Genomic DNA, 19,558 nt, shown 5'->3' on the forward strand with positions numbered 1-19,558 from the left:
TTCAAACAAAGACAGTCCCATTTGTATAATGTACTGGTGACATTTTAACGTGATTGCCACGTCTAGGTATTGGGAGAGTTCAAAGGTGCTTCCGTACATCTGGCTTTATGGGAGAGCAGGATTCCCTCCCATAAGCCTGAGGTCAGTGCAGATGATGTGCTCCCTGTCCTGGCCAGCAGGAATCACATGGCTCTATTAAAGCCTGGCATGATTAAACCAGCCCTTTACAGCAGGCTACTAATGGACGGCATTTTAGACAGTGAACCTAATGGCAGGTGTGCAATGTACTACACAAGAATAAAACCACCACCAGAGTGGCTTGTATGAACTGCACTGCATGTGTAAAATGCTAAAGAGTTGTAACCAGCTAATGTTTTGTAACTGCTAGCCCTAGTTCAAACTACTTTTACTCTAGAGCTGCAGTGTTCGGGTGGAGAAAGGATAGGTACCTGCAGCGTCCTGCACTATTGGGACGTCATTTTTAACCGAAGACGAAGTAGGAATGATGGGGCTGAAAGCTGGTGTGTTGGTTGGCATGACAACACTCCTAGTGGCTCCGAGAGAGGCGCTGAGCAGAGAGTATGACAGACAGGATGGGGAAAGGAGATATGGGAGCGAGGGGAGTGGCGGCCGGAGAAGAGCTGAGGAGAGAGATGGAGGCTGACTCTGGAGCGCAGACTGATGAGGAGGTGGAAGAGGAGGTGGTGGTGGAGGAGGAGGAGGTGCAGATTGAGAAGAAGGAGGAGAGTCAGCATAGGTAGTGGTGGCAAGGAAATGACAGCCTGGTCCTACAGAGACATGGTGCCGAGGAAGGATGGTAACAGAGACAGGAAGGTACAAGACAAAAGGGTGGGGAGGTAAAAAGGGAAAGAGATCAAGTAATGAAATAATGAAAACCAAATGGTAACAAAAGTCAGACAACTGCCAAAAGCAACAGTGATGAGAATGGAAGATAACATTTGAAATCCAACAGTGAAACTATAAAAATCAGTTCAGTGAAGGAAAGCTCAGATTCAAAGAGCAAAGGCCCAGATTTACAGTAAAGGTGCTGTAGCATTGTTAGCCAGTTTCCTAACTTACACCAGTGAATTAGACCCATCGCCCACCCCTTCAATCACACAAGCTCTCTCCAAAACCCAACTCTCCACAGACAATGACTGACAGGCCTTTAAATTATCTGATTGGCTAAAAAAGTGCAGGCTGCACACAGATTATTTCTTGCTGTTTATAGTGACTAGGGTTGTCACAGAGTTCCCAGGACACCCATTATAGTGACATTTGTACATTTTATGTGTCATATTCCAAAACAAAAAATCACTTTAGGCACCTTTAAGCCCAGAGGAAAATGGTCAATAACTTCTGCTATCTCAGTGTGAGGGTGATTTAAATGACAGTAGAGATGAGAAAAGTCTGGGATGCCTCTCTTATGTAGTCGCCACGGGGATGGCATCAATCTGAGCTGTGTGTGGAGGACTATATAACAAATTTAGTGCTTTATAATTTAATAAATGTCATTACGGTGGAAAACAATTAGTAGCTTTATGAGTCAGCTACAAGGAATACAGTGAGAGTGGGTGCAGGTTTTTTACATTTTTCTTCTTAGGGAGGGACAAAAGGCCAACACCAGAAATACAAGAAAATATGCTCTGATTGACAAATAAATCTCTAAATATTTGCTCCATTGGCCAAATTGAGCCTGTATTTTCATTCAATCCCTCTCATATATTGCTAACCCTATGAGGTTGAAAATGTTGATTGTGATGATCTTGTTACTGAGGTTGACTCACCTGCTGGCGAACTATCGTTGCCCACGGGGGTGCTGGTGCAACTGCGGTCTTGGTTTGAGGACTCTGAGGAGAGACCCAGTGGGCTTCCTCCAACAGTGTAGTCCATGTAGTCATCATCTTCCTCCATCATGCTGGAAAAGTTGGGGGTCAGATTAGGGTGGCTGCCTACCCCACCGGATGAAGCTAGACTGGCCATGTGCTGCATCTCTTCAGGTCGGCTGGCATGAGAGACCCCCTAAAGTACAGCATACCAAACAATCCAATAAATGCCCGATGAATAAAATCATTTTCATTCAAGTGGCAGGCTTGAAAATACATATAATTTTAAAAGTAAAAAATAGCTATATATTATACGTGCTTATGGCAGTGACCTTCAAAAGGTGCCATACATTTCTTTGTACCTGGGAAGGAACTCTGTCGAAGTTTTTACCCAGCATCCTCCTCATGTGTTTGCGGGCATGGGAGGTCATCTGGTGCTTGAGCAGGAAAGAGAACTGACAGCCCTCACGGATACAATGGAAGTGGCTGTTAACTTGGTTGTATTTGCACCCTGCAAGAGACGAGCGACAAAATGAACTTGAGCAAAGACCGTCTTCATCGCGCCTGGGTTTCAGGGACAACATATATCATTGGTTTTCTCAACAAGGTAATGAGGACATTGTGCTTCCGTCCCGCGCCTGCATAATGCGGAGAGACAGAGCAGATGAGTCCAGTGTCACACTGGGAAAGTCGAACCTTTTGAAGATTAGACCTGTGGTGCTCTTTTATTACAATGACATCTCTTATTCAATTTGGAATTTACATAAATACATTCTGCATTTGGAGAAGCAATAATGCACAACCCTGCAAACCAAAGTAAACACACAATTATTTCCATATTAAATTCATTTTTCACGACCTATCTGTTGCTGGTGTATTTCCACCCCCTCACGCCTGTCCCTTTGCCTTTTTTTGAATTATTTTTTTTTCTACACAAAGGGCCCTACAGATTTTAATTGCTATATGTTTTCAAATTTAAAGACTGCCTCCGCGTACTAATCAAATATTGTAGGGTGCTCATAATAATTTTATTGTGAATAATGCGTGCTGAAATAATTGAAAGAGTAGCATTCAGGGCAGGTGCGGGCTTGTCCGTTACCATGGCACCTGTGGCGCCGCACAACAAGCCGCCTGTTGTCAGATTGCTTTTGTACACAAGGGTGATATACTTTAAAAAGGCAGAGTTGAGTAAATATGAGCACATGCTGAAATATCAGGGCTCTTGTGCCACCAGATCCTGGTAACCTCATCGCCGGTGTTCTGTTTAATTTTGCTGCCATGGATACTACTTTCCCAGTCCAGCTGAACCATCAATTCTTTATGACTCTACGGCTTGCTTTTGTCATATGTCCCTGGTTTATGCCACTAACAATGCAACAGGAGAGACCTTATACTCGGTGGACATTTGTGATACTTTCCACTCATCAATAAATGTTCTTTTTTTCTTGACTTAAAAGGATAGTTCACCCAAAAATGAACATTCTGTCATCATTTACATAACCTGTTTTTTTATTTATTTTTTATTTAGCAGAATATGTAAGCTGCTATTTTTCATACAGTTAGTGACTTGAAGCTTGTATATGGCTTCAAAAGAATTGAAATATATAAAACACTTGGTCCTACAGACCATAAAGACATATACAGACCTCTTTTTATCATGTTTTTTGTTCTTTTATGGCTCAACAGCACAATCCTCATTTCTTCGTGTTCCACAGAACAAAGAAAATGAGATGGATTTGGATCAAAATGAGGGTGCACAATTTTTGGGTGAACTCTCCCTTTAAGGGGAGGGGAGTAGAAAGAAAATAAAATACAAACTTTTAATCTGCCTGCTTGTGATGATGATCGAGGCTTGAAAAAGAGCAACACAAACAGACTGAGCTCGACAGGCACAGTAATTAACAAACATATGTAATTGCTCATTCCTGACAGGTTAAATATACCCAAGAAAACAACCTCTGTTTGATTGCCTACTATAAATACTGAAGTATTAATGTATGACAAAAAGGCAGACACCATTTTTCTCGGCCTGTTTTCTGTAATATAAATAAAACGTCCCTGGTTTTACAATGAGACAAGACCATCTTTAATTCCGCCAAACGTGTTTGTTCTGCAAAATGTAAACGGCTGCCAGCGTGCTGACTCTGTTGTCAATGTAAACTGTTCAATTGACAAAATATCAATGCACAGATACTAATGAGATAACAGCTTCTGAGAATACTCAACATACTCAAAATTCAGTGAATAAGTGTGAAGTGCAGCCGTTTCATGCTCTGTATGTAGCGCTGTGAACAGTATGGCAATTATTGACTCAACTAGAGGAACGGCACTTTTCCTGTAGCCAGAGCCAGTGGAAAAAGTCTTTTCATAGCAGGTGATGGCATCAATATGAAATTACATTTACATCATCTCTGATTTCACACCATCTCTGATCCTTCCAGCTGCATTACAAACATTGAGCTTGCACTCACTGCTTGAGAATAACGTGGGAGCGCGGATGAACAGCGAATGTTTGGAAACACGAGTAACTAATGCGAACAGTGATTGAAACAATGAAGAGTGTGGGAGGCTGGGACGTGTAAGGTTTGTACAATTTCATGAGGCTGAATTCACTAAATTACTTCGCAAACCACACCAAATCAAGCGATTCAGATTTCCAAAGGGTTGAAAAGGATTAAAGGAACAGTTCACCCCAAAAATGAAAATAGCATAATTTTCTTCCAAACCGTTTGAACACAAAAAAATGGAACACAGAAGTTTTTCAAGATTTTAACCGGCTTACTACCTTTTTTTTTTTTTTTTTTTGAAGAGCTGTGTAAGGATTCTTTCAAAACAGCATACAGATTTTTCATGACATGAGGGTGACTAAATTATGACCGAATTTTTGGGTGAACCAATATTCTGTGATCTAAATGTTTCTTTTAATACATGAAAATATGATTCTTACCTGGTCTGCAACATGCTTCTCTTTTGGTGAAGTATTTGAAGCCATTAGCGGCACGTCTTTCAGCTTTCTCGTGCTTCTTGACGTGCCAGGGCAGTTTGGTGGTGATGTTGGTGACAAAGAAACAGCCGGGTCTCAGACAATGATAATGACCCCTCATGCGAAACTCACAGTGCTGCAGAGAACAGCAAACAAAACTCAGACCGAGAACATCTTGCACAACAGTCTATTATGTCTTCATGTTTCAGTTTTCTACAGTTAATTCACAATCCAATTAATACATATTACATTAATTTACAATAATTACTAAACCAACCACCTTTTGAACAAAAATGGGGTCTGATCATTTGTCAGTTAGTTACTCATTACTCAGGGTACCAAAGGGAAAAAGTAGGTTATGTGTGCTCATTAAATCCTTTTCCTCTTTCTTTCCCAGAGCATGTGACAGGACCAGCCTCACTGACCAGCGGAAATCTGAAGTTTAGCTTCACGTTGTAGCCATTGACCCCAATAACAACACACCAATTAGTTCATTTGGCGATTCATCTATTTCTAAAACAGCTCTTTTATCAATTCATTAGTCTGCGTATGTGTGCATGTGTGTGTCCTCCGCAATGTAACCTGTTTCTGCAACACCATCTGTTTCCAGAGAGGCAGTTCCCCCAGGAGCACATAAACAGAACCCACTCTACTCTGGAGAGGAGGGGGGAGCTCCGAGATGTGGGGATGGGATGCATAAATGAATTCATTTAAACAGGTTTTGCTCCAAATGTAAGTTGCAGGAAGGGGAGGGCTTTTTTTCTATTAATGATGGAATTTTTGATGAAAAGCAAAACTTGTTTATTTTATACAGCTATGGGGTCTCCAAGGTGGTTTTCGTTTTTTTAGTTTGTTTGCTTGTTGTGGAGAAATAAATATGTACCTAGGCTGTTGTCTTCAGTGTTTTAAATGTAATTTATACATTTTCTGAAAAGAAAAGAGTTGGTCTTTGCAAAGGTCGTTGCCATGGTGCTAGGGTGTGTTGTTGGTAGTTGCCAGGGTGTTGCTATGTGGTATATACAGTAAGTGGTTTTAGCTTATTGCTATGCACTGCTGGAGTGTTCTGGTTGGTTGCTATGTGGTTGTACCATCCTTCAAAATAAATGCAAGTGATTTCTAGTTTTACTATTTTAAATTATTTAGATCATTTTATAATTCAACATTTTAATCTTCTTTAAATAAGAAAATTGTACATTATTGGTAAAAAAAAACAATCATCATATATCATATGATGTTCACAAGTTTGAGGCCAGCAATTAAAAAAAAAAAAAAAAAAAACTTTTATTCAGCAAGGATGCATTAAAATGATCAAAAGTTACAGTAAAGACATTTATAACGTACACAAAATATTTCTATTTTAAATAAATGCTGTTCTTTCTGTTCATCAAAGAATCCTGAAATTGCATCCCGGTTTAATATTAAGCATCAATATTAAGCAGCACAGCTGTTTTCAACATTGATAACAATAATAAATCTTTCTTGAGCACCAAATTTGCATTTTAGAATGATTTCTGAAGGATCATGTGACACTGAGTGAAGACTGGAGTAATGATGCTGAAAATTTCGCTTTTTCAGGAATAAATTACATTTTCTAATGCAGAAAACAGAAAACAGTTATTTTAAACTGTAAAAATATTTTACAATATTACTGTTTTTTTAATCAAATAAATGCGCCCTTGGAAGATATCTTTCAAAAAGATTAAAATCTCTTGCCAACTTCAAACCTTTGACTGGAAGTGTACAGTATATGCCACTAATAAAGACACATTAATGCATGTTTGATACAATATTACCCCTAAAAATTGAGCTCACCTGGTTAGGACAAAGACACTGCAGAGAATAGTAGGAGAACTGGTCTCGCACATTCACCAGGTGGTTGTTGGGGTTAATGTGGTCCAGGCAATGTGATTCAGCCTTCCCAGATGTCTTACACACATATTTGCAATTTCCAAACAGACAGTGGAAATGGAACTTATTCGAGTATTTGCAGTCTGTGGCCAGACAAGGATCACTGTGGGAGATAAGCATGACGAAACTTCTGTCAGATATTTAAAACTGCACAGAAGACATGGAAATACAGGCAGCTCAGACTATTCAAATTATACCACCACGGTATCATGAATTTACAAGAATGACAACGTCTACTCACTTCTCCTGAAACTGCAGGAAGCCAGGCTTGACCTGAGGCTTGGCGTTTTCCAGCGAGGTGGTGGCCAGAGGGGAAGTGGCTGGCATACTGGGCATGGAGGCGGGAAGTTGGGGGATCGATCCGGCCAGCTGCTTCCAGGCTTGGAGAGAAGAGCTGTAGCCCCCTGACACAGCCAGGCTGGGCACCTCCATGGGAGGCGTCTTGGCCATGGAAATGGGGGCAGCCATTTGATTAAGGGCGCTATCATTGGATTCCTTGTTCTCATTGAAAGGGGGCTCTGATTTAACCTTCAGGTTGGCTCTGAAGTGGAAGCTAATGACAGAGAGGTGATTCGCCCATTAGATGCGCTTTAATAGAGCTGCCAAACATAGTAGCAAATTAACATTACTAGATCATAATCATGTAAATTGTGTGTACGTGTGTGTATGTACACCTGTGTGTTGGTGTGAACTCTAACATTTAAAAACTTTGATTTATCTTCATTATGTTTGATTGTAATGCTCCAGAACTGGAGCACTCCTCACTTGGCGTGTTTGATGGCTCCATCCACTGTGCTGAAAAGCGCCCCACAATCCTCCACCAGGCAATGAAAATGTATCTTGTGCAAGAAATCACACTGGCCTTCACAGAAATCGTCAGTGTCAAACCTGCACAAACATGTGAGAAAGAGGGAAACTTTAAAACGATGTAAAGGGTCGAATTGCTCGTAAATTCAGGTCAGTTACTCTCGTAGTCTCAGTTTAACTCATCAGGATCTAACATTCAGTAAGGTGCTTTTTTTTTTAGGTGAACTATGCCTGAGCCAAAAGCAGTAGGTCTCTGGCTAGGACATTTTGCAAGGGCTTTGTAACTAAATACTGTACATAACATCACATGCTCCGGATAAATCTTCTCTTTCCACATAACAACCGGGGAACAAACACTGTGGATGGCACTGACAAGCAAAAGGGTATATCATAAAGACGGATGGTGACAAAAACCAGACACCAACTTCAACAAAACAAAACACTGAGGATGTGGAGCCAATGCATGGCTGTGTTCTCTGTAATGGAAGATCTATTTGGGCATACTGGTGATAGCGGCTGACATAAATAACATCTCCATGATTTAAGGTTTCAATGTATATGCAGTATAGGGATAGTGTATATTTTAGGTGTGCAACTGTTCACCATTGCTTTTTTACGTTTTCACTTCAGTCCTGCAGTCTGAGAATTTAATTTATTATTATTTTAAATTGCTTTATGTAAAAACATTCCATGTAGTCTATTAAATACTCTTAGTTCAGGGGTAGGCAAGTTCGGTCCTAGAGAGCCGCAGTCCTGCAGAGTTCAGCTCCAACACAAACTGGATGTATAGAAATAATTAAAATATAGAAAAATGCTGTTTACACCATCTGCAATTTAACGTCAACTACCCAGTGTAATTGAGGGTGTAATGGAGTTAGGTAAAATGGTAAAGATTGTAAAAACTAAAAGAAAAGAAAATACGCATAACATTTTTAATAAAAAAAATAAAAAGCAATAAGAACTTTAACTCCCAACTACTATGAAAGAAAATTAAACAAGTCTCAGATCAATGCTTTAAAAAAAAGTAATGTACACAAGACTTTGAAAAGTAAAGCTACAGCTGGAAATGACTCTACAGGGACACGAGATGATTTCAGGCACCTGCGCAGGTAGATCCTCCACTGCTCAGTGTGTTTCTCTGGGTCTGACCTCTTCATTACCCTACTGAGATACTGAGCTGCGTCTGAGCCGTTTGCCGCCTGAGCTCCCTCCAGCTCTGACTTCAGATCCAAAGCACTGAAGAAACCAGGATTCATCTACACACACAAACACATGCTTAGGCAAGTTTCAGCACACAGTCTGCAAAAAGACTAGTTCTTCTCGAGGACAGACCAAACACACAAGAGTTTTTGCGCGCTTTATGTTTGAGGCTTCAAACGTGTTTCCGTTCAGTTTTGTATATGAAGCAGAGAGAGAGATAGGAAGAGAGAGAGAGCTGAGCTAAGCCGTCAGGAGAACTAGAGCGAGTTTTCTATTTAAATCATCAAGGTAATGGTACATGCACACCATTTGTATTAGTCATAGAAGATGTATGATTAAAACAATGTCCATTTTAATCCCCACAAAAACACACAACATTTAAATATCTGTTCGGCACCATTTCGTCTTTTTAAAAAATGAGGGTGACAGTTGCTCTTTTTTCTCAGCGCTGACTTTTTAATCAGATAATTTACAAAGTCCATAAATAAAGATAGAGCAGATGGAGGAGAAAAAGAAGAAAGCTTGTGGAAAAAAAGCATGGAGAGTTCAAAACAGCTCATCAAAAAACAAACATCTCTATATATCTGCCGTGGCAACCGGCTCCTGCTTCATTATATTAATTTGCGAGCGGCGGGCTGAAATTACACTGTATGAAAAATGGCTGGAAAATTTAAATGATACAAACTCATCCTATTAGCGGTGAAACATTAAAAAACAAACAGCCCCCTCTGCATCCTGCTAATTTGTCTTGGGATGAAACGCATTTGATGGATGAATCTTACCTTATTCATAAGTGAGGATAAAAGAGATGTATTTCCCAGTGCAGGGTGTCCGTTTGATTCAGAGCTAGAACACGCAAAATGAACAGTGTTTAGGCAGGATTTGCATGAGAACAGTAAATATTATAATATATCCGAGATTGTGAATATACAATGAAGAGAAAAAGGGAAGGAGGCTGGAAATTAGGGTTTATGCAAACACACTTTCATCTAAATGAACGTGCAAACATGTCATGCCTCATACTTGATGTGCATTATGAAAAGAGGGCATTATGGGAGAATTTTCGCATTCGTATGATGGATTTCCTCAAAGGAGGCCTCGGTGCTGGGAGAAGGAGGGAGTGTGTAAATCTAATCCTCCTTGATCACTCCACAGTCCCACCTTGTGAAGGGGGTTTTAACAAGAGCACTCACACTAATTAACACAATACGGCATTATTCGAGAGATAAATCACTGTGGGGCGGGGCGGGTCTGGGCGTGAGCCGAGAGGGGGTGGATGATGGGATACCTGTGGTCTTTCTTGCTCAGGTCCAGGCTGTGCTCCTGGACAGTCTCTTGGGAAGCCACGGAGGCACCGTCGGCTGGCTCCTGCTTCACCTCGACCAGATTAAACCGGCCTGCCTGAGCCGGCTGCCACATCCCTGAGGAGAGAGAAAGAGAAAAGCTAAGTTATTGTTGGTCAGCATTATTCCGCTGTGATGAGATCCAATCTGACTTCTGTCCCGGCCAAGGAGAAGACCAGGAGTGATAATTATTGCGGAATTATGTCAGGCTGTCAAGGCATTTAAATGTTGATTGAGAGGCAGCAGGAATGAGGGAAAAAGACTCTGTTTTCAGCAGCGCTTGTCACAACTCATTTGCGGCCCTGCCTCTTAACTGGTCATTAAGAGGCATGCTAATGCTGAGGGAAAGTGGCAGATTTAGACTGCCTGCCCCTCCCTGCCGTCGCCGCATGTCCTTGTTGGCCCGGCGACGGATGCCACTGAGCATGCCCAAAAGGAACATCTGCTTGTCCGTCAGATTAGAGGTGACAGTCAATCAGATCGGTTCAAATAGCGTGACCTCTCGATCAGATTTTCAAAATAGGTATGCAGACGACGTGGAGAGGAGGAAGGAGGCAGGAGGGACACTGACGGGAATGCGACCTGGCTTTTCTTCCAATCCCCAAATGATTGAAATATTAATTTGTCCTCAGGCACAGAGAAAGCCGGGCTTTTGGTAGCCACTAAGTGGTATTTTATTAAAAAACGGCTAGGAGTTCAAGGCACAAAGATGGAGCATCGAGTGCATCAGCAGTGATTGCAAAGTCGGGGTGGATGTAGTTTAAGAAACCAGGCCCGCAGAGGAAAAATGACAGCTAGCATCCACCCTGCCCTTGGCCTTCAGTTCCGAGGGCATTTAACCATGTGAAAAGAGAAGACAGCCAGTTCTCTGGGTCACAAAAACAAACACCCACGTACAAACACAAGTTTATCAGATAGCATCATTCCAACCTTCCTGACGTGTGTTTTTTGACTCTATGTGGTTATGGAGGTGAACTAATGACTCATTGTGATGTGTCTGCTTTAGGCGCATCACATCCTAAAAAAGTCGGTAGCTCATTCCAGCCCTATTTTCAGTCTTCTGCTGAGTGTGTATCGTTCAGTTGACTAATTACTGCATGCCTTTTTGCCTAAAACTAGCCTAGTTCGTATCCATCCAAATCTGCAGTCTTTATGTGTGAGGCGTACGTTGTACTGATATTAACCTCCCCGCCTGTCCATAAATGACTCTGCCCTACATCGGCCTTCTACAAAGCTCTCACTTTCTTCTCTCTCTTTTTTTTCTGGATATAAACTGCCTGACGTTAACAAGGGACGTTTAAATAACGACCATGTGAGGAGAGAGTCATTAAACCTTCAGCTTTGCAGTTTCTATGACAAAAATCGGTGATGATCTAAGAGAGCGAGGAGGAAAAAACGCACATGCTCACGATGCTGTGTTTTTCTGGAAATTATCCAAGAATAATGTTGTACTGTGTAATTACCTCAACGAAGTTACTGAACTCATGAAAGATCATTTGTACTGGGTGTCTAATTAGCGAACCCCTCAGATTTCAAGATCCTCCGAAACACTCTGGGGGTGAGCATGGCTACAAAAAAAAAGAAAAAAAGAACAGAGAATTCAACTAGGAAATAACGCCACCTGAACAAATTAGCAAGCTACTCTTTTTACACAGTAAGACTGAGATGTGTTTTCTTTGCAAACTGGCCCTTGACTAAAAAAAAAAGTTTGAAAAAACAAAGCTGTTTGAAAATAGCCGCAGTAAACATCATTCTCTCTTTTCTAACGCTGAGCTCTGACCACATCCTCTGCAAATTTTACCCAAATGTCCTGTTCACACGTCTTTTCTGAGCAAACGTGTAAAATTAGCAATGCCACATTATGATCTGCACTCTCAATTCTGTCTAGTAGGGGATTTTCTTTCTCTACTTTTCTCGAAGTTACCAAAACTAAATGCAAGGTGCTCACAAATGAGAGAACATGCTCATTTTATTTGCTTTCTTTTAGGGTAGTAGGACTTTTATAAGAATATCTGATCCTGCAAAGAGACAAGGAGTTAAGGCTATGACAGCCTTATAGCAGCCAAAAATCCTTTAAGGATCTTCTACAAATAGGTAGAATTAACATACCATGTTTTTTTTTTTGTACTTGTAGTACCTTGCAGTACCATGTACAGTAAACATTATTAATGGTAATCATTCAGTACCGTGGCATATATTAAATTACAGTACCTCACAGTACATTTTTTTTTTTGTAGAAAACCCATTTACTTGCCTAAAACGCAAAAAAAGGGTGAAGAAATGACACACACCACATCAGTGTTTTCATACTGAAACAAGTAGTGCTTTTATATACACATCAACACATACACACATCCCCCTCTTTGGAGCGCTGAGTCATTTCTGCTTCAACAGTTTCTGATATTTCTTCCTCTATATCAGAGTGCATATAAAAAGCTGCTTTGTACCTCCAATTTCTCAACTTAATATTATTCAGGCTCCATTTGGTTGGAACGAGTGCACACTCAGATAAGAGGCCGGTGATGAGGAAGCATGTAGAACACAGACCCTGGGATCCTCCTGAGAATGCTATTAGAGGCAGCTTTACAGAGCCCACTCACTAGTTCAGCACTTATCTGCTAATGGATTGTGGGTATCATGACAATGATCGTTGCAATAACAAGACTAGAGCAGCAAACCAGCCCTTTAATATTTTGCCCTAATCCTGAAATCAGAGATTTGTGTAGCATCTGTGGATAGCATGAGCAGATGACCTGAAAGTGCCCTTTCACTGCCGGGTAGGTAGAGAAAAGAGAAACACATGGGCAGAGTGACCCAAAGAATTGATGTTCTCATGATTAAACGCAGTAAGGAAAACTGATCCATTGACAAAGTATCTTTTTTTCCCCCACTCTTGTTCTAGATATTAACTTTGGGAATATGTAGACCAGTGGTTCTTAACTGGTTTTGATTAAAGACTTTGCTGAAGATTTCTACATTACCAGAAGTAAATAAAAATGTCCTTAAATCAAATGTTGAAACGGATTAATATTAGGGATGCACAATATATTCATTACCATATCGGTTATCGGCCGATATCAGAGATTTTTTAAAAATCCATCAGTATTAGTCTCAAAATGAATATCCATTTTTCACAACATACATTATACTGTTGTAAAGCCCAAATTTACTTAGTAGAATTTAAAAGTGATTTTAGTTTTAAGTGCTTTAATTTTAATTTATTTAGACAAAACAGCATCATTTTAATACTATCTTTGCCATCTATCAGCCATAATATGAAAATAAATATTGGCTTATTGGTAACATTAATGATTACATTGAAATTGTATCATATAAATATTACAATTACTTTATACAACCTATGTAGTATTTAATATGATTGATTTTAGTTTTTAGTCATTTATTTAAAAATAAAATAAAATACAATATTAATATCTGCCACTTATTGGTCATAATATCAGATATAATTGTAAAATCAGCCATATTATGAAAATAATTATCGGTTTATCGATATTGATCAGAATTTAAACAAATATTAATATTTGAATCATTATCAAATGTAATTATTTCAATGTTTAATACTAATGACTAATATTTAAATTAATAATTCCGTTAATAAAGGTTAAAATTACTGCGTGCAACCCACCAGTTGAGAATCACTGATCTAAACAGAAATAGAAACGACTAAAAACACATCTGTTCCATCTTTATTTAGACCTCTAACTCTAGCACTTTCTATGCTATTTTAATTCTACTTTATTTATTTATCTTTTTTTATTTAAAACAAAAACTAACAATAGCCATTCTATTTTTTCTATTATATCTACTTGTTTTTCTTTGTGTGTGTGTGTGTGTGTGTGTGTGTATATGTATATATATATATATATATATATATACATAGCAAAAAAAAAAAAACTTGCCACGTTAGGCTAACCTAGACTTGTCATTTGCGCTTACATATTGTTGCTGCTCTTTTGTTGGTTTTGATTGCTTCTATTGTCCTTATTTGTAAGTCACTTTGGATAAAAGCGTCTGCTAAATGACTAAAATGTAAATGTAAATGTAAACAATATGGATCTTACAAATCAATAAACAAACCTGCATCCGGGTTACTGGAGGGCTTCAGGGCAGCGGCTGCCAGTCGGGCCATCATGGGCGATATCAGACCCTTGCTGGCCGACATCTTCTCCATAATGGATGATGCAGCAAAAGAAGTCGGAGTGGAAGCTACAGTAGCAGCGGCTGGGTCCCCAGTCGGGGTGGAGGTCTGGGGTAGAGAATCGCTGGGCATGGAGTGACCTCCGGAGGTAGCCGCAGAGATCAGACCGGCGGTAGACGGCGTGAGCGACATGGGCATTCTGGGAATGAGGGGGAAGAAGGGGTTGGAAGCACCTGCCAGCGCACTGCTGGAAAGTGCTAGGGCCATGGGCATGTTGCTGGGCAGAGCCTGGGACAGCAGGGTGGAAATGCGGCTGGCTGAAGGCAGAGCGGCGGTGGGCTTGACGCTGTGGCTGGAGGACATGGTGGTGGTGGTGGGAGTGGGCAGCATGTGTGGTACAGTGGAGGACTGCTGGGTCGTTGGAGAAGCACTTAAGCTGGAGTTCTTGCTGCTAATGGCTGAGTAGTCCATGAGGTCATCATTGCTGGACTCATCCTGCTCCTCTTTGGGCAACAGGAAGGAGGAATTGAGGCCCAGCACGCCTGAGGAGCGAATGTGGCGGCGCTCGTGTTTGCGCTTATGTGAGGTCATCTGGCTGGTGGAGGTAAAGGTGAAGCCGCAGCCTTGGCGTATGCAATGGAAATGGTTGGTGGCTTTGCTGTAGACACAGCCTTCATACTTGCACTCCTCGTATTTGTAAAACTTCTTGAAGCCGTCCTTGGCGTACGCGTCATCTTTGATGTGATAGCTCTTGTGCTTCTCTATGTCACACTTGTTCTTGAAGGTGAATGTACAGCCTGAGCGCCTGAGAGGTGGAAAGGCGAATGATTAAACTTTAAAATGCCAGTTAATGCAAATTAAGTTGAGTTTAAGCATCCATTGTACCTGCAGTGGAAGTGGGTGGTCTTCTGCCCATAGAACTGGCACTCGACCGTCCCACAATCCTCAGTGGCGCGGAACCTCTGGAAGCCATCGTTGATCAGCTGTGCATTTTTCTTATGGAAGTTCTCATGAGTCATGACATCAGAGGTGCTTGTGTACACCTTGTTGCAGCCCACCTGACAAGACAGGAAATGAAAAAAGGGCTTTCATAAGACAAAGCGTGTGCACGGTTTGGAAGTAAACACCATGTGTGAGTTTCAGTTTGTTGCACTGGATGAAAAATGCTCAGTATGAAACAGTGGCTTGGTGCTTGAGCTCTTGTAGTCTGCAGGGACATGAAAACAACAACTCGAGATGTGACACAAAAATAGCTCAGTTTGGTGATGAACTCAATGTGGGGAGCAAAGAAACAGGTGACCTAAAAAAGAACAGGAAACATTTTCTCAAGATCTGAGCTTTGTTAAAAATGTACTCTTGAGACAACAACTCATAAAATATGAAAAGCGAACCCTTTACCCGAAAAAACAGGTGTGCGTTTCATGAAAACAGCTTCAAAGAGATAAAAGACAGGAGATTTTTTTTGAGATTTGCAATATGTGGCATGCAAAAGCAGCATGGTGAGGTGGTGTGTGGCTGAAACCTTCCATTTAAGGTTTTAAGTCGATATTAGAGGTCTCTGCTTTAGTAGAGTCAGGGGGGTTGTTCGGGGAGACTGTCACTTAGTTCGGTTTGAAAGGCTCTGTTACTCAACAGCAGCACTCAGGAGCTCTCTGGGCAGCAGACGAACGTGAACTAATGTTTGAATTAAAACCAGCAATTGTATATCATCTCTGGCACTTTTCACCCATGTAAACAGGGCAACTTGGCCATATTCAGTCAAACGATGAAAAAAATGCCACTCTGTTTTTTTCTCCGTAAATCAGGAGAACGGGTGCCAACATCTGCCTGTTCTCACTGCTGTTAAAACAAGAGCTGAAATGTCTAATAACAATTACGCCGTTAGGGAGGCTTTGAAAAAAAAAAGAGACAGAGAATATATCTTAAGTCCCGGGCCACTGTTGCCTGCGGTGAAAAAGCACTTGGCTCGAAAGTGACACCTTGAAAATAAGCAGATGTAAAGAATTAAACAGATCTGGTGGGAAATAATCTTTAACTCACCACTTGGTACTAAAAGATGAAAAATGTTAAGTTCATATATACAATTCACAGAATTTTATCCATGACAGTTAAGGAGTGAGGGAGAAAGGGGGCGATGAGAGAGAAGGGGCACACCCTTTTCATTTAAATTTTTATTTCATTTATTCTGACAACTTCTGTCTCATGAATAAAAAATAAAAAAACTGCTCTTAAATGGTCATATAGGCCTTAAGGAAAAAGTTAAAGAACTTCAGTGTCCTTAAAGATTGCATCATACAAAAGTCTGTGCTATTCGCCTGCCACTATTATTGTGCATGGAAAGCAGATTTTAATTTATTTGTCACAGCTTTTATTTTATAATATTCATAAAAATGTAATTTAATATTTTATCTCAAATCCTGTACAAGTAGGAGAAGTTATATTTGCATGTGTCTGTATAAGGGTGAATGTGCATTTTTTTCTTTTTTTTGGCAAACTAGGGGTTTTTGCTGTGGTTTACCTGCATGCAGTGGTAGTGGGTACTCTTGCCGTTGAGATGGCAGCCATGGTAATACACACTGCAGTCATCCAAAGGGCTGAAGCGCATGAATCCATGCTGCAGGGAGTTGTCCCGCTTCTTATGCATGTTATAATGCCTTATCACATCCTGCTTACTGGTGAATCTCTGTGAACAACAGAAACACAGAGTTAGTAAGGTGGGGGAGGTGGTGTGTTGGTTCTGAAGGAAACCAGCAATGAGTTATTTTATTACTCATGCAACCGCTGCAGAGCACTGCAGCAAATTGCAGCCAGGTGGGTGAACGGTGCATGACACAAGCGGTCGTAGCAGCAGGTAGAAGGTGTATTCACTGTTCTCTACTCACACTGCAGGGTAGAGCACTTAAAAGTGAGTATTTTGAAGGGTGTATTTCATTTGGAGTTTGCCACATTATGACTCAGATATGATATTATAGTATTTTCCAGGCTAGACTGTTTATTACATTTATTTCCCCATTTCTAATTAAGATGGATCACTTGACATGCGAGATCACAGTTGCGATATTCTCTGCTTCTGAAAAATCATGTTCCATGCAGATGGTTTTGGAACGTGCACGGGGGAAAAGACAACAAACAAACAAACAAGGCAACCAAAAAATGTTTCTCTTTTAATTCCCGTCTGAGATATGATTCCATTTTTAATTAAAGTATTAAAGCACAGTTTTGTGCAGGGTTAGACAATAATAATGAAGAAATATGCTAAAATACCCCTCCTTGAAATTAAAATCTCCTACACCACGGAGCAGTCTGGGAGAAAAAAAACAAAGCAACGTGGGGGAAAAAACCTCACTCTTGAGAGATCAGGGCAACCAAATCTGCAGTAATTGGGCTTGAGCTAATATTACAGGAACTGAAACAAGAGTAGCTGAAATCAATGAGCCTCTTCCAACGTAAATCCATAATTTCTACATAAATGAGCAACAGGAGAAAAAAAATACGACAGAAACATCCACAAAACCTCATTGCCCATCGATGAAGCTTATCTTACAGGCAAATAAAAAATAAATAAAAGACATATAAATACACAAAGATAAATACTTAAATCTTGGCTATATATAGTGTTACATTTCCAATCCCGTTTCAAAAGAAGAGAACTGTATTTCTATGATATATGAGCCGATGTCCAACAAACAGGTATTTGGGATGTCGACAAACAAATAAAAAGAGATACCGATCTAGATCCGGCCACACTGAGCGGAACTGTGGAAAACAGCAGGAAATCGTATCAGTTGGGATTCTGTACTTAGCGGAGTGGTCACACAGTCGTGCGGGCATTTATTTTAGGATTCCCAACGCATTGCAGGAAGGCCATGAAAGGAGAGGCAGGGCTGGTATAGAGTGGAGCAAAGGCTGGCAACCGCAGGATAATATTCCAGCACTGTGTCATGTAACATTTTAATGACTTATCAATTCCAAAAACAAGCTAATCTGAGCCTCACCTTTCTGCTAGGGTGCGCACAGCCTCCTGTCTGTCATTACTAAACTGCCAAGTGTCACTGACGCCTTTACATGCATAGAAATATTGCCATATTAATCAGAATTTGGTCATATTTTAATTGTGTACATGACATGTAAATGCAGTAACCGGATTGCCACAACTTTAGATTACGCCAAAGTTACGGGTTTATATAAATATGAAAAACATCATTTTTTAAATATTATTCATGCATTTGACAGACACTTATACAAAGCAATATTATCAGTTCATGAGCTCCTTGGGAATCGAACCCATCACCTTGGTGTTGCTAGTACCATGCTCTACTGTTTAAGCTACAGGAATGCTTACGCCTGTATTAATCAGAATTTTGGGTTATTAAAATCATATCTCCAATAGTCGATTTGCACAAACATTATGGCCTAAGTTTGTAATGGATTAAAAAAAGTGAAATTATAAGAACAAAGGCTTATCTAGAACAGTGTTTCCCAACCGGGGTGCCGTCTGTCGAGAGCAGGGGTGCCGTGTAAAAAATAATTTTTTTATATTTTTAAATTGCTAAAATTTAAAAAAAAGCATCTATTATATAATATCCATTTCTGATGTCTCCAATAATTATAGATGCACCGGAATTTCGAAATTTCTGCTGCAGAAAATTAGTTCACCGCTCAGGTTTCACTTTCACGTGGTGTGACGCTCTGCGTACTGATCTAGAATATCGAGAAAATGATGTGCATGTACAATGGTGTCAATGAATTCTTAAGCAACGCCAGTCCCAAAAATGGACAGCTTCAAAGGGACTTTTCAGCCGACTCTTCTTACAGTTTGAGGAATTGTTCTTGAATAACAAGAGGCAGCCTGCTGGGCTGTACACCTACCTGAAAAACTAAAAAGCAATTTATTTAGGCCTGTCGTTATTTTTTATTTGTGCTATCATTATTCATTTCTTTTCAGCCGACTCTTCTTACAGTTTGAGGAATTGTTCTTGAATAACAAGAGGCAGCCTGCTGGGCTGAATAAGTCTCTTTTAGATGCAACAGCTGCCCTGTTGTCTTCAGCAGGATTCCTGGATGTTTATAATGAAAAATGTAATCAGATGATTAAAAATGAAGTAGGAGATTATGACTAGAGAGGACTTGATAAAGAAAAGACTGAGCGGCTCTCGTTGCGAGAGGATTTTTGATGTCTTCGACAAATGCGCTCGTCTTTGACTGCTCTTTTCCACCATATGCACGTGAGCCGCTGCTGTCTGTGTTCTGATCTGCTTAATGCTGATTTTGCTGTGCTGAACATGACAACTCTGGGGACATGGATCAGATTAATAATGTGAAAGGGGATTAT

General features: G+C 40.4%; 1 protein-coding gene across 1 annotated transcript in view; it reads right to left on the reverse strand.

Moving 5' to 3' along the window:
• The window catches only part of LOC107716079 (zinc finger protein castor homolog 1-like), a 78,187-nt gene that overhangs the window by 3,156 nt on the left and 55,473 nt on the right, over positions 1-19,558 (reverse strand). Inside the window, exons 5-18 of the mRNA XM_016522399.1 lie at positions 16,745-16,909; positions 15,112-15,284; positions 14,166-15,031; positions 10,013-10,145; positions 9,507-9,570; positions 8,626-8,780; positions 7,483-7,605; positions 6,959-7,270; positions 6,622-6,820; positions 4,774-4,945; positions 3,645-3,677; positions 2,189-2,337; positions 1,788-2,022; positions 450-788 (exon numbers count right to left, since the gene is read on the reverse strand). Coding sequence (XP_016377885.1) covers positions 450-788; positions 1,788-2,022; positions 2,189-2,337; positions 3,645-3,677; positions 4,774-4,945; positions 6,622-6,820; positions 6,959-7,270; positions 7,483-7,605; positions 8,626-8,780; positions 9,507-9,570; positions 10,013-10,145; positions 14,166-15,031; positions 15,112-15,284; positions 16,745-16,909 — 3,118 coding nt within the window. The remainder of the gene's footprint in view (positions 1-449; positions 789-1,787; positions 2,023-2,188; positions 2,338-3,644; positions 3,678-4,773; positions 4,946-6,621; positions 6,821-6,958; positions 7,271-7,482; positions 7,606-8,625; positions 8,781-9,506; positions 9,571-10,012; positions 10,146-14,165; positions 15,032-15,111; positions 15,285-16,744; positions 16,910-19,558) is intronic.

This window comes from Sinocyclocheilus rhinocerous, unplaced genomic scaffold (genome assembly GCF_001515625.1).
Source record: "Sinocyclocheilus rhinocerous isolate Xijiao unplaced genomic scaffold, SAMN03320098_v1.1 scaffold148, whole genome shotgun sequence".
Taxonomy (NCBI): domain Eukaryota; kingdom Metazoa; phylum Chordata; class Actinopteri; order Cypriniformes; family Cyprinidae; genus Sinocyclocheilus; species Sinocyclocheilus rhinocerous.